The 18,959-nt window shown below is 46.4% G+C and overlaps 1 protein-coding gene across 3 annotated transcripts in view; it reads left to right on the top strand.

Moving 5' to 3' along the window:
• Kif6 (kinesin family member 6) overlaps positions 1 to 18,959 on the top strand; it is a 323,846-nt gene that overhangs the window by 216,843 nt on the left and 88,044 nt on the right. For all 3 annotated transcript variants that reach the window (XM_059281632.1, XM_059281633.1, XM_059281634.1), the window contains one exon: positions 17,330 to 17,438. In XM_059281632.1, the coding sequence (XP_059137615.1) occupies positions 17,330 to 17,438 (109 nt within the window). The remainder of the gene's footprint in view (positions 1 to 17,329; positions 17,439 to 18,959) is intronic.

Genomic DNA, 18,959 nt, shown 5'->3' on the forward strand with positions numbered 1-18,959 from the left:
GCCCATTTAACATGATTATGCATATATGCCTACTTGTTTTCAGATAGCAAGCATCTGAAAGTTATTGAAGCAAATGTGAGAGAATGCAAGAAAGAAGTTCATAATTCTAAGTAGGTATCCAAAGCATTTCCCCGAAGAGACAGTATGAGATGTGAAGTTTAAGAATGAATTGGAACCTGCCCCTCAAGAAGGTTGTCCAGAGCTGAGAGGCAGTGCTACTGAGGCATAGAAAGCCACGGTGCACTGGAGCCTGTGAAAGTTTGTGCAACTTGAGTAAAAATTGCTTGGAACTGAGTGGAGGACATAGACATTTTCTAAGGTGCAGGAGAGAAGTATCTCTCTGTGTACATTTGAGTGATTCTTGAGCTGGGTATAGAATTCTAGCTTGATCCATATTCTAGCTGTTCTGTAGTTCCCTCTTCCCATTGTGCTTTGGGGACATGTGCCAGCATCACAGCTGTCACCCCCTGGTGAGCAACGGGCTTCTCTCCTGACTCCTTTAGATCGTTTTCCTCTGGTATCCTTAAGGTCTAGAGGATGAACTTGGTTTATAGTTTCATAACCAAGATCTATTGTGTATTTGGATTCTAAGATTCCCATACTGTTGTTTCCGGAAAATACAAAGCATACAAAGCAAAGATCTTTAGTACCTTCCTCTTCCCAATCCCTGAATTTATTTTTATTTTTTGGAAACTTCTATTACACATGTGTTGAGTTATATCTCTCTCTCTCTCTCTCTCTCTCTCTCTCTCTCTCTCTCTCTCTCTCTCTCTCTCTCTCTCTCTCCTTTTGTGTCCCAGTTTCTCTTTTTCTCCTCTCTTTGTTCTCTTTCTTTTTTCTTTGTTTATTTTATTTTGTGTGTGTGTGTGTGTGTGTGTGTGTGTGTGTGTGTGTGTGTGGCCCTGGCTGATCTGGAACTCCTGTTGTAGACCAGACTGGCCTTGAACTCAGAGATCTGCCTGCCTCTGCCTCCCACATGCTAAGATTAAAGCGTGCGCCACCACACCCATCTTCTTTTATTTTCTCTCTTTATGAGTCTTTATATCCAACATATCTGGAGTCAGATAGTTTTGTACTCTTCAACTATACTGACTGAACTAATGCTGTCCTTTTTAAAAAAGAGCTTAAAGTTTCATTTCTATTCTTGTAGCAGCACAGTTTGAATAGCTCCTCCCCAAGTAGCTGAGCATTATGCTCCGTCACTACTGTCCATTCTATGCCATGGAACCCTTTCTTCCTGTTCCCACTCTCCTCACTTGTGAATTGAATCCCTTAAGATAGGCAGGTGGGGTAGGAGTCAGTATGTAGGAGGCTCACACTTGACAAAGACATACAGAAGGAGAATACAGGCTGAAATATGCCAGAATACCAGAGAAGAGTGTGTTCATAATCAGACTACCCAGACACTACATATAGAGAGGCCAAAAACTACAAAAATTTGTAAGGCCTGCCTGCTAGGGGCAATAAATGACTGTTATATTCTGGCCTTGCATCAATTGCATATACTTATTATGTATCAACCACAGGGATCAGTACAAGGCAGAAGAGGTTGATGAGTGGATTGTACGTAAGGGATTTAGGAAGCAAACAGAAGTAATTATCTGATGCCATCATGGCACTGCACTCCTGTGTTCCTGGTACTAAGAAGTCAGAGACAAGACGCTGTCTGAGACTTGTGGTCACCTCTAGCCAAATTGGCCAGTTATAGGTTCAGTGAGAGACCTTGTCTGAAGACATTGAGAAAGATAGCTGATGTCTACCCTGACCTTAATGTTCAAACACACATAAGTATTCACACACATACACACATACAAACACACACACACACACACAAACACACACACACGCACACGCACGCACGCACACACGCACGCACACGCACGCACACACATGCACACATGAGTGCCTCCATTTTTCCTATGGAATTGTCAAGAAGTCACAGATTTAAGAAACAAGACAAACAGTTTTCAGTGGAAAGTAATTTGAAAGGGTCTCAAATTTGGAAATCAGACCATTTTACACAGAGCCAAGGTTATGTGTAGCTTGGGGGTGTTCTTCAGTGATGCAGATGGACAGGCGGTTGCTTAAAAGGGTTCACTGGAAACCTCATACTATTCATAAAACATCACTGTGTGGCCTTGTCTGCTCTGGGCTGTTTCTCCTCACTGTGGCCCTGGACAGTGTTAATTACACAAGAGGCACCAGAGACTCAGAATCATCTTTTTCAGATAATTTATAACCCACAGGGAGTAATGATCACGTCATTGTTTCCTTAACCAAAGACTATTGATGTAGCATGTGCCCCTGGAGCAGGCTGGGGGATAGAAGGCTTTATCATGGTCCTCCCTGCACAGACCCTGTCACCAGATCACACTAATTCACGGGATTGCTGTGTCTGGCGCTCCATCTGTCTGAGTAATTAGCCCTGGGCAAACTCTGTGGCATCTGCCATCACTGACTCTTTAACAAAGTTGTGAGTCAAACCAACCCAAAGAAAGTTATCTCTTGTTTGCCCTGAATTCTAGTGGCTCCAAGTGCACTGGAAAGAGGGGAGGGGAGGCAAGGGGAGGAGAGGGGAGGGGAGAGAAGGGGAGGGGAGAGAAGGGGAGGGGAGAGAAGGGGAGGGGAGAGAAGGGGAGGGGATTATACATTGTAGTAATCCTCTGCCCTTGGCTGCAGAGAGTGAACTTCCATCCATTCTGAGATGAATTTTCCTGGTCCTGCGCCTTCCATGCCATTTCCGCTGTTTATTTTGTTGCTTGGCTGCCACGGGCTGAGCTTGACTGTGCTCCACACGTCTGGAAAACATAGCACAGACTGCTCTCTTTCTACACACCCTGCTCTTTTTAATAAAAATGTTCCTTTTTTTCCCCTTTAACACAAAATAGTTGATCATAGCATTTGGTAACAGGGAAAACACTAATAATTTAGTTGAAATGAGTCCCTTTCGCAACCAGGCTAGGAGCCCCGTGACTCGTAATTGTAAGTTCAAAGCCTGGTAGTTTGTTAATAGGAGGAAATCCAGCCGGAGGGGCTTTCAGCCTGCTCCCTCTGTGTTCTTTACACTCCGAGAGCCCCTTCCTGCCCAGACTCCCCGGAGCTCATTAGGGCAGCTTCCGGACCAAGCACACCAGCGACTCCATCCCAGGACATGAGCCAGTGAGTGTTTTCTAACAGAAATGCCAGTCTGGCTCCACTGCGGACGCTTCTCCGTGATGCTCTACAGCTCCTAGCATCCCTCTCCCTCTTCCCGCCACACGGCACACTGGGGAGGTGAGGGCCATGCAATTGGCATCGTCTTGTCTTCCACAATCCAGTTCTGCTTCTGGTTTGAAGAAAAGAGGACTCTTCCTCCCTCCCTCCCTTTCTCCCTTCCTCCCTCTCTCCTGCTCTCCCACCCTCCCTTCCTTCCTTCCTCTTCCTCCTCCTCTTTTTTTAATGCTTCATGACTGTGTGTTTTATTTTCACCATGTATATTCACTTTACTTGGTCTCTCTTCTAGAAGGACATTTGCATACATGTCTGCCTTGCCCATGGATCATATTCCCCAGAGGCCCCCAAACCTCCTTTCTCCCTGTTCCTCCTGTTCAGTCACCTTTGTTTCCCTTGCTCCGGCTTTCATGGCATATACAAACATAATTTTATACATTTGTGTAAACTCTAGGGACCCTCTATGAGCCTGGCTGAGTTCACGTACTGTGATCATCTCCAGTTGTGTCCATTTCCTGCAAAGGACACACCTTTGTTTTTCTTGAAGGCTGAAAATTTCCCTTGTATGCATGTAAACCTCACTTTCTTCATTCATTCCTCTGCCGATGGATGCTTGTGCTGCTTTTTTAATCCAGCTGTTAATTTTATGCACAAGTGAGTGAAAAAATCAGTGAAGCCCTTTCTGAGCCTTAACTACAGGGGCTTTCTCCGTGGTGTGATTGACAAGCCCCGAGCCCCTGTGAACAGTTGCTCTAGGCCCTTTGTCCTGCCCACCGCCACCATCTCTACCCGGTCTGCCCAGGTGCTTCCTTGCATAAGGCATGTGTCGTCGACCACCTGTAAATGTCAGACACAGAAAGGGTTCACACCACGGCATGTAGACATAACCCTTTGAGTTCTGTCCTGTGCCTGCTGTATTGGGTCTTTCCATCCCCACAGACCCCCTCTCTCCTGGTCTACCATACCCATGCATGCAGACTTGCACACACACACACTTACACAATCACATTTACAAGTACACACACAGAGACACATGTGTGCAGGCCCACACACTTCTACTTCCCATATGAAAGAAAGTCAAGGACTAGAGGAGTCAAGCTCAAGATGGTTTCTAGGACACACTTTTGTAGGGTTCTTCCTTCAGGATCAACTGGCTTCCTAGAGAGCAAGAAGAAAATCAATTCCAAACTCCCTCTGGCAAGCCGGCTTACTAAAATACCCAGAATGCCTCTGCAGAGAAGCCACCTTGGAGAAACCGTCCTCCTCCTCCCCTGAGTTACATAGCCTCGCTGCCCACTGTTTGTGTCTTTCTGGTCTCTTCCTTGGCAATGCCTCTCTTTGTAGACACGCTCTCCTGTGGTCTGTTGGCCTTAGTAGAATGTTCAGGAGCTGAAGGAGATAAGCCTTCATTCACCACCGAACTCCCAGCTTCACACACAGTAAGCACTGTACAGTGACACTGTGAGTACTTGTTGAAACAATTGATTTGATGTGGTCATGTAGCAAGATAATCCGTGCAGATACCTACAAACCATTTATATAAAACAATCCAATGTCTGACATGAGGGAATAGACTATAAGGAAGATAGATTATGTAGCTATAAAAAGTAATATTCTTGAAGATATTAATGCACTATAAAAAGGGTTATGAGATAATGTTAAATAAAATAAACAGGCTAAGGAATTGTGTGTGTGTGTGTGTGTGTGTGTGTGTGTGTGTGTGTGTTATTATCGTAACTATGGCTAAGGAATTGTGTGTGTTATCATCTTAACTATGTAATAAAACAGAGCACAGCAGGAACTGGGAGGAAAAATGCAGCAACTAAGTAAGTGGTTGTGGTTGTGTTTTTTCCCAACTTCTTTACACCATTCTGTATTTTCCAGCTTTTCTGCAACAGGCCCAGTCTAGGGAATGGTGCCACCTACAGTGGGCTGGGTCCATTAACAATCAAGTCAATCCCCCACAGACATGCCCACAGGCCAACCTGATATAGACAGTTCCTCAACAGAAGCTGTATTCTCAGGAGATTCTAGGCTGTGGCAAGTTGATAGTTAAAAGCTAACTATCACTAACCAGGAAGTAACACCTGTTACCACCATTCATGGCTGACTGAGGGCATCCCACATACTTCCTGACTGCGCTGCACACTGCTTCCTAAGTTCTGCTAAAATAAGAACAGAGAGCTGACCACTGGCTTTGAAATGTGACGGTCCTTATGGATCTGGGAAGATAAGTTTCAGTGGAATAGATGGACGTTTGCAACTCCATTGAAAGAAAGAGATGTAAGGCTGTTGAGATGGTGAATGCTGAAACCCTGCTTGAGGCATTTTGTGGTGTGTGGAAAGGATCAGAGAAGTAGAAAGAGAACTGGATGATAAATGGGGTAAAGAGACAACATCGTGAGAGCCTGTTCCCCTGAAGGTAGCAATGTCCCCTCTGCCCATCCCTCTGCGTGCAGTGAAGAGTCTGCTCATCTACTGTGAGTAGTGATCTTCCCAACTACTTTGGTGGTGGAGTCAAGGTTTATGAACAAGGATGCTCTAACCTGCCATTTTTGTACCTACAAGTTTATATCAACATCTATCTGTAACCCATTCACCAGGGTTTTTTTAAACATGCTGATGGGAACAATCCAAAAAATAGGGAGGAGTTGCTTAGGCCAGAGAGGGGGAATATTGGAAGGAAGAAGGCCTAGGGGGGCCTGGGTACCACAGCCTGGACAGAGGAAGGTTAGCCTTTGAAAGAATAGTGGGTGCCAGTCCCACTGTCAGCAGAAGGGAGGCTGAGTGCTGAGTATCCGTGAGAGCCCACAGGCAGGCGCTGTGTGGGAAGAGGAGGAAAGGGGGTTGCTGAGGAATGAATGGGGTTGCTGTAGTGGAGAAGCTGAGAACACAGAAGCTGTGGAGCCAGCCTGGGTGTTAAAACCACTCACTCTCCCTACACAACCCACAATTCCTATTCTCTTCAGAATCCTCCTGTGGCATTAAAATAGTTCTTGTACTCCAAACAGCTTGCAGTGGGTGGGCTTTCAAATGACTCACCGTCCCCCACAATGATAATTATAACTCCTTCTTACACTTTCACTTTTAAAGTGTTTAACCATCCATCCTGTCAGACTTTTAAACAAATGATTCACAGCTGCTTGTATATCGTAAAATTTATATGTAGAAAAAAATGCATGCGAGTTGAATATACAGTTTAACAGTGCCATTTGTAAGAAAAGGCACTTTCACCAGAGACACCCCATCTCTGGTCATCTCTTATTCAACAGAGCTTGTTTGCAGTGTCTACAATATTCCAGGTGGTGAACTTGGAGCTGTATGCTGAGGGAGGCTGGGAAGTGAGGAGGTTGTAGGAATGCATCTCCCAGAAGGCAGGCAGTAGCTCTGAGATGGGATTTGCTCTGGAGGGAAGGAGACGTTGAACAAAAGACACAGACTTTCAGCCTCACAATGAGGAAATCCCGGGCCTCTAATGTACAGCGCTGTGTAGCTATCGTTAGGACACTATCCAGTTAGCAATGCTGTGGTGTATACAGGACGCTTAGAGGAGGGCCAAACTATTACCATGCACAGGGAACTTCCTTAACTCTCTTGATTATTCTCATTGCACAGCACATCTATACATCAACTTAAGTTGTACAGCCCACAGGTATGTACTCTGGTTGCCTGTCCTTGAGCGATGGTCCCGTTCTGTAGAGAAATTAAGGAGAGTTGTGGAGTCAGACCCAGGAGCACAGTCTATACTTTACTGCGCAGTCTCAGTTGACTTACTTTCGGTGAGGCCTCTAACACATATGATGTTCTAGAAAGCCTAGTTCACACCAGCAGAGTTGTGGGGATTACATCACTTCCCTGTCACACAGAATGTGCGCGCACGCACGCGCACACACACACACACACACACACACACACACACACACACACATACAAGAAAGAAAGAAAGAAAGAAAGAAAGAAAGAAAGAAAGAAAGAAAGAAAGAAAGAAAGAAAGAAATCTCCCACCTTTTCCCCTAAATGATGAGCACAGACATAGTGAATTTTTAATTGGCTCACCACATCCTCTGAGCTAGGGAAGCATCAATTTTGCTTGAGTTCATACACAATTAGGGCATGCTGCATTGGCATTTGGGGAGGTTGCTTTTTTTTTGCTACTGAGACAAGATAAATCTTAATTTTGCTTTCAAAACATATGCAGATAAAGACTGGAATGTACTGCATTGCTAACTTAGATGACAGGGACTCTCCCTCATTTAAGAGATTGACAAGCCATGTCTATGATACTTAAGCCACTGCCTCCAGAACACAGTGATGAGAGGACTCTTCTCCCCATGTAACACTGGGCTCCTGCTAACTGTCCTTTGGAAGTAACTCAGGACATGGCAGACTCAGAATCCTGTGAGTTCAGTGCTGCAGAAGCTGAAGAGGAAGGCAGACTTTCTATTTAGAGGGTCTGTCAGCTACTTGTCCCTTCACTTACAGGGTCAGGGCACACAGGTCCTGCCACCCAAATCCTGGGCATGGAACTGGACACTGAGACCCTTTTGGAGCATCTGCATCAGTGGACTAGAGAGGACCAGAAGCGCTTGAGAGCCCAGGCCCAGCCTGGCCGCAGAAGCCCCAGCAGCTTCCTCCAGATTGCTAATTTAGCTTCAAACCCCAGAAATGCCAGCAGGACTCGACTGCTTTCCAGGCTCAGTGCCCACATCTGTCCACCGTCTTCTCTGGATGATACTCACGGGTACTTTGTCTTGGATGAGAATATTTACAACATAAAAACCCTAGAGGGGCTCAGCAGAGAAAAGAGTGTTTTCTGTGGTTGGCCTTCAGGATCACTGTTGAGGGGTCTTCGTGATGCTTTCTAGAAGCTTCCCTTCCTAATGATGCTCAGTGTCCACTTGCTCAGCATGCTGAGCCTTTCTTTGCTGACTGTGGGGAAAGTTGGAGCCAGAGCCACAGGCGCAGGACGATGAATCAAACACGGTTACTAAGGCAAAAGGAAAATACACTGGCCTTGAGCATGCTGCCCCCTAGTCCCACCCAGCCTACCAGCTCTGCACTGCTGGGTTCATGCAGGATGCCCGCGGCATGTGTGACTTCTGGCACTGGGAGTCAGGAACCCATTTGATTTATTTAAATGTGGTGTCACCATTGGGTGGGTCTCCTAAGGTTTATGTGGCTTTCCACTTCACATTTTCCTTTTGCTCTCCTCCCCGGAGCTCTTGCCAAGCCTATGTGCTTCTGTCTGGTCCAAGTCAGTGCTGAGGATCTTCTAATTGCAGGCTGTCCTCTGTCATCATTCATGTGGCAACCCAGGAAACTCCAAGGAAGCGCCTCATCTGAGAACTTTAGCCCAGGTAATAGCAATGGTTGAATGCAGACCTTTGACTCCCAAGCCTTGGGCCACTGGCCTATTCCAGAAGTTGTCAATCAAAAGCAGGAAATCAGCTAAATGAGCATCATCCTTGACCTTGCCAAAGATCCACTCTGTGTTCTTGACATCTGCAGTCACTTTGGCCGTGGCTAAGCGGTTTTTTGTTGTGTTTTTTTTTCTTCCTCTCATCCTCAGACTCCATATCCCACTGGACCCACCCAGCAACCCCTTAAATTGTAGCTGGGCTAATCATGGCCCTTTCAAGTGAACAGAATCGTGGCAAATGACACTGTTTTCTATGGTGACCTCTATCACCCTGGTGGCAGAGAATATGGAGAAAGGACTCCTCATTATCCACCCACAATCTTCTCAGTGATGGGAGCACTCAAAAGCGAGGCTACCACTGTGGGGGGCGGATGGGGGACAGGAGTACGGCAGCGATGATCCATATGCCAGCTCCTGAAGAGACAAAACAAAAGGCACAGAGATGAAGAAGGGGACAGAGGAAGCTTATTAAATGCCAATTGTCATTTAATTGGCTCATGATCTGGAAGCCACCTCTTGAAGGAAGAGCATTTGAGGGCAAGCCTGCCCAAAGAGCTTGCCAAAAATGCCAAGTCTGTAATGAGTTTCCCTGGCAGAGAATGCTGTGGGTTGTTAGCAGTACTTCCATGGGTGTGATGAAGGAAAGCAGCTGCCTGGGGCTAAAGATTTGTCCTTTCAAGTGCCTCCAAACATCCCTCCACACTAAATCCTCCCATGGCAGGGAGGAAGGTAAGCTGGTGTCTCAGCGGCCCCTCTGATCCTCCTCAGAAATGGTCCATGTCTCTGTATGCATATGTGTGTGTGGTGTATGTATATGTTGATATAGGTGTGTGCATCTATGTGCAAGTGTAGAAAGGCCAGAGGTCAATGTGGAGTATCTTCCTCAGTCATTCTCCACCTTAGTTTGAGGGAGGGTCTCTCACTGAGCCAGTGAAGTCCAGGGAGCTGCCTATTCCTACCTCACAAGCTCCTGGCTTTTTTGTAAGCTAGGAATGCAAACTCAGGTCTTCTTGCTCACACAAGCACTCTACTACCAAGCCTCCACCTCAGCTCCAGTCCACGTCTCATTGATATCTCAGCTGTAGTTGGAAGTTTTCCTGTGTCCCAGCTGGCCAGCCGGTGGTTGGAACAAATCTCTCCCACTGGTGTCCCCCAAGTAAACACACAGAGGCTTATATTAATTATAACTGTTTGGCCATTAGCTGAGGCTTATTACTGACTAGCTCTTACACTTAAATTAACCCATAATTCTTATTTATGTTTAGCCATGTGGCTTGGTACCTTTTCTCAGTTCTGCCTTGTCATCTTGCTTCCTCTGTGTCTGGCTGGTGACTCCTGACTCAACCTTCCTCTTCCCAGAATATATACTTCCTGCCTGGCTACTAGCCAATCAGCATTTTATTAAATTAGTTTACAAGGGCATTATCCCACAGCATTTCCCCTTTTTTGTCTAATAAAAAATAAAAGTTATAACTAATATAAGAAAAACTACATACAATAAATATAATAACTATAGACAATATATATAAGCAATAAATACATCAACAATGTCTAGTCCATTTGCATTTGACAAGTTCAGAGAAAATATTCCATTATCTATCCTATTTTGGTGAGTTCAAAATGTACCTAATTCACTTTCTATCCTGTCTTGTATTACCAACAGAGAACGGTCTTATGATGTCTTTCAAACTTACACACTTAACACCTCTTAATGAGTTTCTTTTCTGAATTTCTTAAAAAGGAAAACTGTAACTACAGCTATCTAATCTTCAACTCCCTCAGCAACCCTAGAAAGAAATAATATTACCTAGTAAAACAGGAAGTGCAAACAGGCAACGTCTAAAAAATGAGCTATGACAGAAACAGCCAGCTTCCTGGATAGTTATCCAAGGTTTCTCTGCCAAATATTCTTTGAAGTAAATAAACATTTACTTCAAAGAGAAGATAGGCATTGAAGACACTCCATATGGAGTTTATCTTCTTCTTCTGTTCTTGCCTGGACTGCTGATCAAATGTTGTATAAACTGGACATGCAGGACTCATAGGAAGGTGACCACTAAATTTGCCAAAACAAGGCGAAATGGTCCTTCGGGTTCCTGCTTCACAGAGGAGACTGCCAGACATTCTACAGAACACAGGAAAAAGTGACTGAGAGACTAGGCCAGGCTGAAGCTGGATGCCCCAATGTTGCAGAGGAACTTTGATGACTGTCCAGGCAGGCAGCTGTCTCTCTCATTCTAGATTTTTGGAAGTTGCTTACAATGTACTTCCTGTTTACTTAGGTAATATTATATCCTTCTGGGATCTTTGACATAGTTGAAGATTAGATAGTTTAAATTTTCCTTGGTTGTGATAAAAGATAAATTAGATATGAAACTTTAGACTTACAAATATAGGATAGATAGAATATTTTCTGTAATTTTGCCAAATACAAATAGACTACATATTGTAACTGTAATTCTTGCTTGATAACTTTTCTATTATATGTAATTTTACTATATTAAATTTAAAACCTTTCTTTTTGATTAGACAGAAAAGGGGAAGTGCTGTTGAATGTCATTCTGTATGCTGTGAACGTGTGTTGCTCTGATTGATTGATAAATAAAATGCTGATTGGCCAGTAGCCAGGCAGGAAGTATAGGCAGGATAAACAGACAAGGAGAATTCTGGGAAGAGGAAGGGCTGAGTCAGGAGTCACCAGCCAGTCACAGAGGAAGCAAGATGACAAGACAGAACTGAGAAAAGATACCAAGCCACGTGGCTAAACATAGATAAGAATTATGGTTAATTTAAGTGTAAGAGCTAGTCAGTAATAAGCCTGAGCTAATGGCCAAGCAGTTATAATCAATATAAACGTCTGTGTGCTTGCTTGGGGGACGTGAGTGGGAGAGACTTGTCCTGACCTCAGGCCAGGCAGGACACAGGAAAACTTCCAGATACACTGAGCCCTCCACTCTCCAGTGCATTTGTCCAGCGCAGCATCAGGGGCTCCTTTGCTCTCCATTCTGGAATAGATTGTTGACTTGCCCTTTGCCCCAGAGTCTCTGATTGGGGCCTCACTTCCTCATTATGACCCCAAGAACAATCCTAGTCCAAGGCGAGATTCTTGAGACTGTCAGATAATTAACCATTCTTTGGGTCTTCATACACCCCCTGAATTTCTTGTCTCATGTCTCACCTTGACAGACTGTCTCCTCCCCTCCTCCATCTCTACTTCAACACCTATCTAAGCCACCTCCTTCAAATTTCCAGGCCCATTCTTCCAACTTAGGCACATACCCAGGGATGGAATTTTCTAATTGTTTACAGGAAGATAGTCATATATATATTTTATGCAATTCAACAAATATTTAGAAATTTTCTTGCCTGTAAAAACCATTAGGGGCTGGAGAGATGGCTCAGCTGTTAAGAGTACTGGCTGCTCTTTTGGAGGATCTGGGTTTGATTCCCAGCACCCACAATGCAGCTCAATGCAGTGCCCTCTTCTGGCTTCTTTGGACACTACTCAAGTACATACACATAAAATACAAATAAATATTTAAAACTTTGTATTTGATGCCGTACAAAGGTATTCTCATGCCTGCCTGTGGCCTGGTATTCTTGGACAGTCACAGTTTATCAGAACCATTCTGTTACCTATCCTTTCAAAAGTTTCCAAGCACCAAACTGAACACCCCAAACCCTGTCTCGCTCTGGAAGCCACCTCTCTCCGCCCTATACTTTTCAACACTTCCTATTGGTCTTCTGTTTTTCCCCTCTCTTCTTCAGTCAGAGAAAACTGGAGCCCTGCATGAAGACATGTCTCCCAAAGAAAATATATTTTTGGCTCTCTGTGCACAAAATCACTTTTCAGCATGGGTAAAGAAACCTTCATCCTTTTCCTTTGGTCAGTTTTGAAGCAATAGCTTAAGCAGTAGTAGGTTGTGTGAGAACAGCCAGGAAAATAAGCTGAGGTCCACATGCCCCAGACTAAAGGAAATCAGACAACAGGCCCAAGACAGAAGCAGAAGTTCTCCACGGCCCCACCGTGTCTTTCCACTCAGTTTTCACGGGACCCTGTGTTAGCTTCTAGCATTGGGAGAGCTTCCAAATGCTCTGAGCTATGTTCTGTAGCAAAATAAGGGATTCAGTTTTATGGTGATTTAAAAAAAAAAAAAGAGAGAGAACATTAAGAAGGAGACACAGGGGCTAGAGAGATGGCTCAGCAGTTAAGAGCACTGGCTGCTCTTCCAGAGGACCTGGGTTCAATTCCCACTACCCACATGGTGGCTCACAACCATCTGTAACTCAAGTTCCAAGGGATCAGACGCCCTCTTCTTGGCCTCTGTGGGCCAAGAAGACATACATGTGGTACACAGACATATATGCAAGCAAACACTTAAAATAAATAAATGCTTAAATAACAAGGGGGTAGGGGACCATTGTATAGTAATCGAATGCCTTCAAACCCCCAAGACCACTGTGAAACCTCCCTGAATGGCGGCAATTCCTAACTGAGCACTCTCAGTCACTATCAAAAATAGACGAGTGCTCTGTCTTCGGGACTTGAAAATATTTTCCAGCTAACCCCCGGAGAATGCAGTGTTGTGTTTGGGGGACACATCTATCCAATTTAAATGGTTCTGTGGCTCACCAAGCCAGGTGGCTTCTGGTAGTCATCACATTTTCTGCAGTTTGGTGTTGGTACCTGTGACTTAGAATTCCCTATAAGTGAGCACAACAGGTCAGAACCCCTAAGTCCTCAGGCCTCAGTGAGGAACTGATTCTAAAACACTGGGATGGAGACCAGGGTAGTTCTATGTTTTACAGACCATGTTAGCTGTTAACAAATTGCAGGATTTCTCTTTTCTCCCCTGAGATCGAGTATTTGTGTAAAAGCTTCTTAGAGTTGGAGTTCATGGCTAACAGGCTACAAGACACAGTGATTTGTAGTAGGGAGAAGAATGTTGGATTTCAGCTTCATATGGTATAAGGTGTGAGCCTACCCAGTGGCATGGTGGCAAAGGGGGACCAGGGACACACGCATCACATACCCTGTAGTGTCACAGTGTGTTCTGCCAAACAAAAGCCACAGGTTGGGTGTGGTGGAGGAACGGCTGTAATCTCAGTCCTGGGGAGGCTGAGGCAGGATTGTGATTTCAAAGTCATCCATATATATTGATCTCTAGCACAGCATATAGCCCAGGCTGGTTTTGAACTCCTTATAGCTGAAGATAACCTTGAACTCCTGATCCTCTGACCTCTACTTCCCAGATATTAGGATTGCGGTGCAGGTGTGTGACACACTTTGTCTTCCCTCCCACTGGGATCCAGAACCTCTTCCCGGCAGATGCTGCCCCATTCTGAAGGATGCTTCTGCCTCCCACCAGCCTACCCACTCCCGAAGCAGTATAGCAAGCTGCAATGCAATTATTTGTTCCCTTTAATTTCTCCCTGGCTAGACTCTGGGCACTTTAAACATCACCCTCAAAGCTTCAATCTACCAGTCCAATTACACATCTCTGTTGCATGCCTAGGGCCATGCCAAAGATGAATAAACACCTCTTGAGGGAAGTAATAAATAGATGTCTGTCCCTCAGCAAGGTGAGCTCCCAAATACAGTCTGCTCCCTTACTCTTTCTCATGCATGTGATGTGTGTTTAAGGCTGGAGCTGCTCACAAGAGGAAGAGCGTAATTTCTAAACCCAAAGAGGAACAGAAAAGCAGAAAGGACTCTTCCATAGAGGAAAGTGTTCTTTAATTTGGGGGGTGGCCCCAGGTCGAGTGTATCTATAATCAGTAAAAGGTAGACATAGTCTGTGAGCAAGGATAGGGGCAGCCAGGAGGGACACTGAGATGGAGATGAAGCTCACACCCATCAGCTGCTTGTGGTGTCCACCCCTCAGGCATCTGCAAGGATCTTTGGTGGCACGCTCTGTGCATGCAGCAGCCCTCCTGGAAGTCTCTGCAGAATCCAGGCCCTGCTTCCCCTTTGGATAAGCCACTGATGTTGGCTTCAGGGCTTGGAAAACCAATTGCCAGGTTTCAGCTATTCACACCTGTGTCTTCCCAGTCATGGTCACCACAGTCAAGCCGCCCAAATTCCAGAATGCATTCGTCAGAGTGGTAGGAACCCTGGTGCCATCTTCCAGGTGGCAAGCCCAGGCATGTTCATGTCTTTTCAGTGATCCAATCTTCAAAAAACAATGATTCATATCTGCCATGTTACACTGAAGGATTCTCTAAGGACGTGCCCTCCATATCCTTCCCGCACCCACAACCCCTCCCAGGGACAACCCAGGGCCTGTCCAGCTGATCACAAGTTCTTCCCAGACTTTCTGCCTCAAGAATGCCATGGGTACTGTCCTCATAACAAAGACAGTAGGAGCTGGAGGAGAGAGGGCCAGGATGTGAAGCTTCCCCTTCACTCCAGCCCGCTACAGCCTGAGGAGTGGAAGCCTCTGGGGGAGGCAGCCTGAGGGTCCCACAGAAAGCAGCAGTGTGTTGTCTGTGGAGCTAACACTGTGTCATGAAGCACACAGTGTTACAGTTGAGTGTGGCCTGGGGACAGGAGGTAGGGCTCCACTGGAGAGATGTGCCCCAGAGCCCTGGAGCTGAACTTGATGAGTCTCACGCCAACCAGTTCCCACCAGATCCAGGAGTGTGCAGGACAGATGGAGACAGAAAGAAGCCCTGACTCAAGAGGGTGGAGTGCCATGCGCATCACCACGTCACCACCCAGACATTCCTCGTGTCGCTATTTTTATCACAGTGATCATGAAATTGGTGTCAGATGGGCTGGTCCAGTTCCTCACACGGAGGATAGGAGATATCATCAGAGCTCTTTCCAGGGAGGAGATGCTGCATGAGGCCATTAAGAATGTGTCTCTGAAAGGCCGGGTTTCACCACGAACCTCACCAGCCCTGGGCTGTGTTCCTATAACCATAAGAACAGCCTGGCCACCTCACCCACTTCAGTCCTGGCCCTGGGAACTTAACAGACGTAGATTGTCTTCTGAGTGCAGACCCTGAACCAAACACTGGGGGGTCAGATAAAAATATGGTATGTGGCCCTGGAGGAATTTGCATTTCACTGAAAAGGAATGCCATGTACAGAGATGGTGTGTGCTGGACTGCCTGGTGGAGAGAGGCTCTGGTCTGTGTGGGCCCTGGGAAAGCTTCCGGTGGGGATGACCGCTAGCTTGTGCTGACTCTTCAAAGATCAGCTGAGGTGTTGGATAAATAGAAGAGAAAGAGCGTCCTGGATGTGGGGGTGGGGAGGAGAAAGGCAGAATTTTTTTTTTTAAATGAAAGATAGCTGGCCTGGGGTGGATTCTCGAGCCAGATGAAGGGCCGTAGAGTGTTGCCCAAACCCAGGACATCACTCAGAGAGCACAGCAGGAGTGGGGCCGCTCCCCACCCAAATCAGGCTTGGGCCTACCCAACTCCATAGAGACAAAGGCCACATCACGATAAAGTCAGTCAAGCTTCTCTCCCTGCCCCCCCCCCCAAACTAGCTTCTTAGAAATTATGTGACCAGCAGTCTGCTAATCTGACTGGTGACTTGGAGAGCCCCTGTGTGCACCCCTCCTCACCCTCCTCACCCCTCCACCAGCTGCTGCACTTCCTCCCTTGACCTCTCCCTCCCTCCCCCATACTCAAGCTATATAAGCTAACCCCACCATTTCAATAAGCCGTCCTCCAGAACCAGGTCATTCATACTCGGCCACTGGAGACCCTGCTCCCCAGCTCCTCTGCATCCTGGGACTGCCAGTACACGTTAGAGTCAGGGGACCCACAGCCTAGCATGCACTAAGCCCTGATCTGAGTTCCTTTCCTAGCATAAACCAAGTGTGGTGGCACACACCTGAAACCCTAGTACTTGGGAGGTAGAGGCAGGAGGGTCAGGACGGCATGGTCATCCTTAGCTATGTAGCAAGATCAAGGTCAACCTGAGCTACATGAGATTCTGTCTCAAAAGACAAAAGCCTGTAGATGATCCAAAGCCTAGTTGTCACTGAGGTGTCCCTGAGGAACCCAAGTGCACATCTGCTCAGTGGGGAAGCTGGTGCGAGAAGCCTCCTGTATCCTCTAAAGGGCCTCCTTCCTGAGGCTGGGCTCCAGAACTGGTGCTGAGGGCAGAGCCAAGCTGTGGGGGTTGGCCTGCAAGTGGCAGTGGCCAATTAGGGTGTTAAAGCTGGACATAAACTCGGGACCTCCCACTATGGGCTTTGGAGTGGAGCATATAACTAACTACTGGCTAAGGACCAGGACCCTCTTCACCAGACACAGGAAGTAAGGCTGGATTGTTAAATAGAAGCTAGAAGATAAGCAGAACTTTCTAGATTCTGTACTTTTCATCTGGACTCTAATTTGTGTAACTAAATGCCTGGAATTCAGAGAGAAATTTAACGACCCGAAATGGGGCATGAGGAGAAAACAGGAAGAGCTGTGCCACCAAGGGATGGCAGGAAGTAGATTCACAGATGTGCTCACCATCTGAGGCCTGGAGGCCTGGTTCTCATTTCCTCTGACCAGGCATTCCAGGCCCCACCCCCACCCCTGGAGTCATGTGGACTCAGGCACAGGCTCTGGTCAGGCACCACCTGTCTGGCCACAGCCTCTCTGCCAAGACCAGCTTTATGATCTGAATAAAGTGGTGGAGAAATTAATGACATCCTGATGATGTGACTGAAGCCACCCCCTTGTGTCTCCAAATAGGAGTGAGAGAGGAGATGTCCCTGGGACGCCAGGAGGCTTTTGAAATTTTCAAGAGGGACCACGCTGACAGTGTCACCATCGAAGACAACAAACAGATTCTGAAGCAGAGGTAAGATCCAGTCAGAGAGTAGCTGGCTCCTCCCCCAGGCTTAGGTAGGCCAGTCCAGAGACTTCCTAGTCTGTCCTTCTAACTAGTCAGCCTAATGTCTGCCAGTAAGTCTAATGTCTACAGTTTCCCATGTCCCTGCGTGCACCCTGTTATAGTTCTCTTTCATGTGTGAGCTTCCCCACCCCAGTACTGCTGGGGTAAGCCACTGGTGGGTCAGGGGTCGGCTACGGATAGCATGAGCTGCTAGTTGTTTGGCGGCGCTCTTACCCTGCGAGGAAATGTCACAAAACACGACAGAATCCACTAACAAGAGTTTTATTAAGATAAGAGAGAGAGACAGGTGTGCTCAGGCCTGTTGAAAAGACACGTACATAAAGAAGGAAGCCGGGAATATGGTGCCGGCTTATAAAGGCTGGGTCGCGCATGCGTACACAGGTTCATGTGGCTATTCCACGTATGCGTGTAGATCACATGATTGTGTTGCGCGTTTTACGCAACCATGCAAAGCCACGGGGTCCTGGTCACGGGAGACATTTTGACCCAGAACTGGCTATTTTGACCCAGAACTGGCTAGGTGGAAGTGTCTAGGTCCACCGGGCTTGCACAACCATGCCCAACCATGGGGGCATGTTGTGAATCTATCATTAGCTCTCTGGACAATGCTCACATTGTATGTGTTCTCATCAGCCTAGAACTCTTACAAATGCCTTCAGTATCTTCAGGGGCAAAAAAGTCAAGCCAGGAGCTGGCTCAGTGGGTAAAGGCTTGCTGTGTAAGCATGGGGACCTGTGTTCCAGTCACCAGCACCATGCCCCTGTAATCCCAGCACTGGGAAGGCAGAGAGAGACAGCAGCTTCTCTGGGGCTTGATGGGCAGCCAGTCTAGTCAAACAAATGAGTTCCAGGGTCAGCTTCTAAAGCAAAGTAATAGAAGACAATGGAATTGGCCTCTGGTCTACACACACACACACAATTTTTTAATGTGTAGACAAAATTACATTTTTAGGTCCTTCATATTTTTGTAAAATCAAGAGTTGGAGTAGATGAAAGGCCTGAGCAGAGAGATGAAGGTTTAACATGGCTGCTACCTGGAGGAGTGAGAGTCTCGACTGGAAAGGGCCAGAGGACAAACTCGGGCAGGGGTAGATCTCAGAGCTCCTTGGGAATCCAGTAACACCACTCACGTCCAACACTCTGGAGAGCAGTCTAGGTCCTCTCAGTCCGGAGAAGTCTATTTGGGGGTAAATATCCCACTTGGGCTCCTAAAAGTGCACATAGAACTTTCATGGCCGCACTGCTTATAGCTGGTGATAGTTGAACATACTCCAGGTTCCCATGCTGAGCAGCTGACAGTTAATATAACAGAAAGTCCGTGGATTAGGATGTAGTGTGGTGGCGGTGGGGGTGATGGATTAGATACTTGTATATCAACAAGGATAGATCTTAAAGGCACAACACTAAGAAGGAACACAGTTCCAAAAAATTGCAGATGGACCAGCCCAAAACCCAACAGAGACCCATA

Source organism: Peromyscus eremicus, chromosome 16_21 (assembly GCF_949786415.1).
Source record: "Peromyscus eremicus chromosome 16_21, PerEre_H2_v1, whole genome shotgun sequence".
In the NCBI taxonomy this organism is placed as follows: Eukaryota; Metazoa; Chordata; class Mammalia; order Rodentia; family Cricetidae; genus Peromyscus; species Peromyscus eremicus.